Source organism: Nanorana parkeri, unplaced genomic scaffold (assembly GCF_000935625.1).
Source record: "Nanorana parkeri isolate BGI_ZX_2015 unplaced genomic scaffold, ASM93562v1 scaffold3992, whole genome shotgun sequence".
NCBI lineage: Eukaryota > Metazoa > Chordata > Amphibia > Anura > Dicroglossidae > Nanorana > Nanorana parkeri.
In genome coordinates, this window is record NW_017310259.1 from 2493 (window position 1) to 9575 (window position 7083).

Here is a 7083-nt window from a genome sequence, read left to right on the forward strand (position 1 = left end):
AGTACAGAGGCTCCTCCCCATTCAGAACCTGCTGATAGTACAGAGGCTCCTCCCCATTCATTCAGAAACTGCAGACAGATATATATTTACTATCAGCAGGTTCTGAATGGGGAGGAGCCTCTGTACTGAGCGCTTCTCCCCATTGGTGAAATCTTGAATGAACAGGAAGTGATGTAAATCACGGCCTGGTCATTCATAACTGGGGACACATAGTACTACGTGATCAGACGATGGCTCCGGTGTTTGTCCTTCTCACACGGAGGACCGGTAAGTATCACTGATATTCACCCATCCCCCGCTCTGCCACGCACAGAGCCGCTGTCATCCTGACACTGACAGGATGACAGCGGCTCCGATCTCCTCCCCGCTCGGCCTCTCTCCTGAAGTGAGGGGAGTGGGGGGGATGAGGGAGCGCTGTCATATCGGATGGCCAGCGCCCAGCGGTGAGGGGGAGAGAAGCCGCCCCCAGGACGAGCTGTGTCGGCCGCACGGCGCCCTTGTTGCCATGGCGCCCTATGCGGCCACACAGCTCGCACACCCCTAAGGCCGGCCCTGTCTCCATGATGTGTGAGGACGGCACCGAGTCTTCTCGGCACGGAATGAACACGTTGGCGACATATTACAACAGGGGTAGCCAAACTCCGGCCCTCCAGCTGTGGGGGTGAAACTACAAATCCCATGAGGCATTGCAAGATTCTCACAGCCACAGGCGTGACTCCCGGAGAGAGATGCATCATGGGATTTGTAGTTTCACCCCCACAGCTGGAGGGCCGGAGTTTGGTTACCCCTGTATTACAACATCGATCTTCTTCTAGAGCCGGGATGCCGGATGGAGAGCGATGATTGACTTGTCTCTTCAGAATCCCCCAGACGTGTTCCATTGGGTGCAGATCAGGAGACATACGTGTTCCATTGGGTGCAGATCAGGAGACATACGTGTTCCATTGGGTGCAGATCAGGAGACATACGTGTTCCATTGGGTGCAGATCAGGAGACATACGTGTTCCATTGGGTGCAGATCAGGAGACATACGTGGCCACTGTCACCCGGCTCCTCTTCAGTGGCCTGAGATGTGTGTTTTGGGTCATTGTCATGTTGGACCGAGGACACGGAGTGATGGCGGCACCTAGAGCAGTACATGTGTGAGTTCATGATCCCACCAATGAGATGCCGTCCCACAGACAGCATGAGACATACGTGTTCCATTGGGTGCAGATCAGGAGACATACGTGTTCCATTGGGTGCAGATCAGGAGACATACGTGTTCCATTGGGTGCAGATCAGGAGACATACGTGGCCACTGTCACCCGGCTCCTCTTCAGTGGCCTGAGATGTGTGTTTTGGGTCATTGTCATGTTGGACCGAGGACACGGAGTGATGGCGGCACCTAGAGCAGTACATGTGTGAGTTCATGATCCCACCAATGAGATGCCGTCCCACAGAAGGACACGCCCACCTCCATGTGTCACGGTAGGCACCGCGCATTTCTCTTTGTACTCCTCACCTTGCAATGCCATAGAGTTCCAAAATCATTGTACAGAGTCCCAGCAGGGGCCCCGGCACATTGGAGGCGGGGCTTTAGGAGAGTGTAGCGATATCCTCCTATATAATATATCCTTCTATATATCCCCCTATATAATATATCCCCCTATATAATATAAATACCCCTATATAATATAAATACCCCTATATAATATATATAATATATCCTCCTATATAATAGCACAGGCACACTGACAGGTCCTATGGAGACATTAGAGGTCTCTAGGACCCCTGATGTCACCTGGGGACCCCCCAGAGAAGCTGATGAAGCCGAGATCTCCTCCCCCGGCTCCTTCTCTCCGGCTATAGCAGCCGGGTGACTGACAGGTGAATGCGGATGTAATACTCGTCACTTCCACATTCACAGCCCGGAGCTGACCTCCCTCCCATCTGACCTCCTGACGCTCCCCCGAGCCGGTCCCGGGCCGCAGATGGGCCAGCGGATCCCGGCATTGAAGGTGAGGGGTCAGGAGGGGGCGAGAGACAAAATTGCGCCATACAACCGATCGGCGGCCCGTGCGCCAGCAGGAAAAACATGGCGTCTGGAGACGGCAACCCGCTGATGCCACTCCGTCCGTCAAGAGGTTAAAGGGACAGGACTCCTCTGTGTACCACATGGCCAGTCTGTGGGAGGGGGCAGTCTGTGGGAGGAGCCAGAATCATCGTTGGTTGGTAGGGGATCAAATACTTCTTTTACTCCCTGAACTGAAACTCCATTTATAACATTTGTGTCATGTGACCTCTCCGATGATAACAATTATATCTGCCGGGGGGCCAATCATTATATTCCTCACTGTATACACGCACGCGTGTGAGAGATGTAGAAATCTCAGCTCCATGCAGAGTCTAGAGGGGAGGATTTGTGGGCGGAGACTGAGAAGACACGCCCCCAGCATGTTGTAGTCCTTCACATGCATCGGGTGGCTACAGCTCCCCTAGTGACCATGGAGAAGAGAAGTAGTCACAAGAGAGATTTCCCCCTCCCCTTTCTGATCCTCCAGTGCTGAGTGGCGGAACGGACGGGGGAGGGGGCGGGCATAGCGGGCTCTCTATAGGCAGAGCCCGCCGTCAATCACACGGCTGTGTGGATGTCAGTATACAGCGAGCAATAGACGTCTATATACTGAGCTTTGTGTCACGGGAGGAGGCGGGTATATCTCCTCACATGACCCTGCAGAGAACTATGGGGGGAAAACACGGACCCCACAGCTCTCCAACCCCCTCCCTGAACATCTCACAGCGTGTGTCCGGACCGGCTGACCCGGTTAGGTCATCAAGATGTCTCTGCCATGGCGGCCATGTACATTCCAGGAAGAAGAAGGCCCCCCCCCGGGTCACAAGCCCGCCTTCATTGTGTGTGGGAGGGGACAGCGAGCAGTACTGTGGGGAGCAAACATACTGCAATCATGGAAGATGAATGTTTCTGTGAGGTTTGTCCCTCTTCCTGCCTCAGTGACCACTTCCTCCTCATTGTTTTCTCTTGGTGTCACAAGGACAGGAAGTGATGGAAAAACACCCCAGTGGAGTCATAGACTGAAAACCCTTTCCAAAGTGATGAACAGGGGGAGGGGCGGGCCATACTGGGGAGGGGCCTCAAGGACTGATAGCAGAGTAGATGGCCGGTCACATGACTACTTACCTGCCGAGTATTTCCAGCAGTTCAGCAATTCCATTGTGATGTTCCGTCTCATAAATGAACCTGAGGAGAGAACACGGCAAATAAAACCCTTTCCCTGAGTCACCGCCACACCCCTTGTGGCCCCCATACCTGCCCGAGGGGCCCCCATACCCCCAATTACCACCCATCCCAGACCACCTACCTTCCCCTCCCCCACTGATGGCAGACCACCTACCTTCCCCTCCCCCACTGATGGCAGACCACCTACCTTCCCCTCCCCCACTGATGGCAGACCACCCACCTTGCACAGGAAGGAACACGTGACGCACCTGTAGAAGATGTTGTTGATGTGTCGCCTGATGTAAGCTCGGAGTCCCAAAAACTTCCCGTAGATTCTGTGCAAAATTGTCTTCAGGAAATCCCGTTCCCGAGGATCTTCACTATCAAACAGATCCAGGAGCTGGAGGCGGAGCCAACAGAGATATAAGCCGCCTCCCACAGATCACATGGCACACATCTGCCCTGCCACACGACACCATGCCAAACCCCATACCACACACAGCGACACCCACAGAGCCACACCCACCCGCACCACACACAGAGCCACACCCACCCGTGCCACACACAGAGCGCCACACACAGAGCCACACCCACCCCGCGCCACACACACACACAGCTTACCGATAGCACAAACTTCTGGTCGATGAATTTCTTGGCTACGTTGGGTTGGAAATCCGGAGACTCCAGAAATCTGAGAAAAAACTCATAAACCAGCTGGAGGGGGAGGAGACAGGAAACAGGAAGTAAGACTCTGCATACCGCTATATACTCCTATATATACCCCCCTATACACCCCGCTCTATACACCGCTATATACACAGCTATATACACCGATCTATACCCCCCTATATACACCGCTCTATACCCCCCTATATACACAGCTATATACCCCGCTATATACACCGATCTATACCCCCCTATATACCCCGCTCTATATCCCGCTATATACCCCCCTATATACACCGCTCTATACCCCCTATATACACCCTATATACACAGCTATATACCCCCCTATATACACCCTATATACACCGCTCTATACCACCCTATATACACAGCTATATACCCCGCTATATACACCGATCTATACCCCCCTATATACCCCGCTCTATACACCCCTATATACACCGCTCTATATCCCGCTATATACCCCCCTATATACACCGCTCTATACCCCCCTATACCCCGCTATATACACCCCTATATACCCCGCTATATACACCGCTATATACCCCCCTATATACACCGCTATATACCCCGCTCTATACACCCCTATATACCCCGCTCTATATCCCACTATATACCCCGCTCTATACACCCCGCTCTATACACCCCTATATACCCCGCTCTATACACCCCTATATACCCCGCTATATAAACCGCTATATACACCCCGCTATATCCCGCTCTAGACACCCCTATATACTCCGCTCTATACACCCCTATATACCCCACTCTATACACCCCTATATACACCGCTCTATATCCCGCTCTAGACACCCCTATATACCCCGCTCTAGACACCCCTATATACCCCGCTCTAGACACCCCTATATACACCACTCTATATCCCGCTATATACCCCTCTATATACACAGCTATATACCCCGCTCTATACCCCCCTATACCCCGCTATATACACCCCTATATACCCCGCTATATACACCCCTATATACCCCGCTCTATACACCTCTATATACACCCCTATATACCCCGCTATATACACCGCTATATACCCCGCTACGTCTTCTGAGCTGGAGAGGGCGCTGTCCTGTAACGTTAGTCTCTATGGTTCTATATACTGAATATTCTGATACAATGTCCTTCTGTACAAGAAAAACTTTATTCAGGATCACAGAACCAACAAATGGAACTGCCCCACCCCCGCCCGGCATTACCCTGCTTCCACCATACACATCTCACACACAGAGGGGGCCCCGGAATCTAGCTCCACCCCTCACACATGGGTCATATCCAGGCATGGCACCTAGGGGCCCCCTCAAGCTCCTCCCCCACAGATCACCTACATATGTCGTATCCAGGCATGGCACCTATGGGCCCCCTCAAGCTCCTCCCCCACGGATCACCTACATATGTCATATTCAGGCATGGCACCATCATCCCACCTAGGGGCCCTCTCAAGCTCCTCCCCCGCAGATCACCTACATATGTCATATTCAGGCATGGCACCTAGGGGCCCCCTCAAGCTCCTCCCCCACATATGTCATATTCAGGCATGGCACCTAGGGGCCCCCTCAAGCTCCTCCCCCACGGATCACCTACATATGTCATATTCAGGCATGGCACCTAGGGGCCCCCTCAAGTTCCTCCCCCACGGATCACCTACATATGTCATATGACACAGAAAGTAGTAAAAAAGGAGGAGTTAATAATAGTGGGCTCACTCCAGTCAATATAGGAAATCCGTTGGCACATGTAAGTATAACTAACAACGGACGACCGAAATCAAGGCAGAATAATAACAATAAAAATAGTGGGAACAACAAGGTAGTAAACTTTTGTCCCACAAAAAGAGAGGAATGAAATGTATGTACACCAACGCTAGAAGTCTGGCCAATAAAATAGAGGAGCTTGAAATTAGGCTAATTGAAGAGGACTTGGACATAGTGGGTATAGCGGAAACCTGGCTGGACAGCACGCATGACTGGGCTACTAATATAGAGGGGATATATACCCCGCTCTAGACACCCCTATATACACCACTCTATATCCCGCTATATACCCCTCTATATACACAGCTATATACCCCGCTCTATACCCCCCTATACCCCGCTATATACACCCCTATATACCCCGCTATATACACCCCTATATACCCCGCTCTATACACCTCTATATACACCCCTATATACCCCGCTATATACACCGCTATATACCCCGCTACGTCTTCTGAGCTGGAGAGGGCGCTGTCCTGTAACGTTAGTCTCTATGGTTCTATATACTGAATATTCTGATACAATGTCCTTCTGTACAAGAAAAACTTTATTCAGGATCACAGAACCAACAAATGGAACTGCCCCACCCCCGCCCGGCATTACCCTGCTTCCACCATACACATCTCACACACAGAGGGGGCCCCGGAATCTAGCTCCACCCCTCACACATGGGTCATATCCAGGCATGGCACCTAGGGGCCCCCTCAAGCTCCTCCCCCACAGATCACCTACATATGTCGTATCCAGGCATGGCACCTATGGGCCCCCTCAAGCTCCTCCCCCACGGATCACCTACATATGTCATATTCAGGCATGGCACCATCATCCCACCTAGGGGCCCTCTCAAGCTCCTCCCCCGCAGATCACCTACATATGTCATATTCAGGCATGGCACCTAGGGGCCCCCTCAAGCTCCTCCCCCACATATGTCATATTCAGGCATGGCACCTAGGGGCCCCCTCAAGCTCCTCCCCCACGGATCACCTACATATGTCATATTCAGGCATGGCACCTAGGGGCCCCCTCAAGTTCCTCCCCCACGGATCACCTACATATGTCATATGACACAGAAAGTAGTAAAAAAGGAGGAGTTAATAATAGTGGGCTCACTCCAGTCAATATAGGAAATCCGTTGGCACATGTAAGTATAACTAACAACGGACGACCGAAATCAAGGCAGAATAATAACAATAAAAATAGTGGAAACAACAAGGTAGTAAACTTTTGTCCCACAAAAAGAGAGGAATGAAATGTATGTACACCAACGCTAGAAGTCTGGCAAATAAAATAGAGGAGCTTGAAATTAGGCTAATTGAAGAGGACTTGGACATAGTGGGTATAGCGGAAACCTGGCTGGACAGCACGCATGACTGGGCTACTAATATAGAGGGGTATAACCTGTTTAGG

At 51.7% G+C, this 7083-nt stretch overlaps 1 protein-coding gene across 1 annotated transcript in view; it reads right to left on the bottom strand.

Annotated features, from left to right (window-relative positions):
• Positions 1 to 3168: 3168 nt before the first annotated feature.
• Positions 3169 to 7083, bottom strand: part of LOC108803656 (serine/threonine-protein phosphatase 2A 56 kDa regulatory subunit delta isoform-like) — a 21124-nt gene continuing 17209 nt past the window's right edge. Inside the window, exons 5-7 of the mRNA XM_018575479.1 lie at positions 3842 to 3934; positions 3490 to 3620; positions 3169 to 3241 (exon numbers count right to left, since the gene is read on the bottom strand). Coding sequence (XP_018430981.1) covers positions 3178 to 3241; positions 3490 to 3620; positions 3842 to 3934 — 288 coding nt within the window. The 3' untranslated portion in view covers positions 3169 to 3177. The remainder of the gene's footprint in view (positions 3242 to 3489; positions 3621 to 3841; positions 3935 to 7083) is intronic.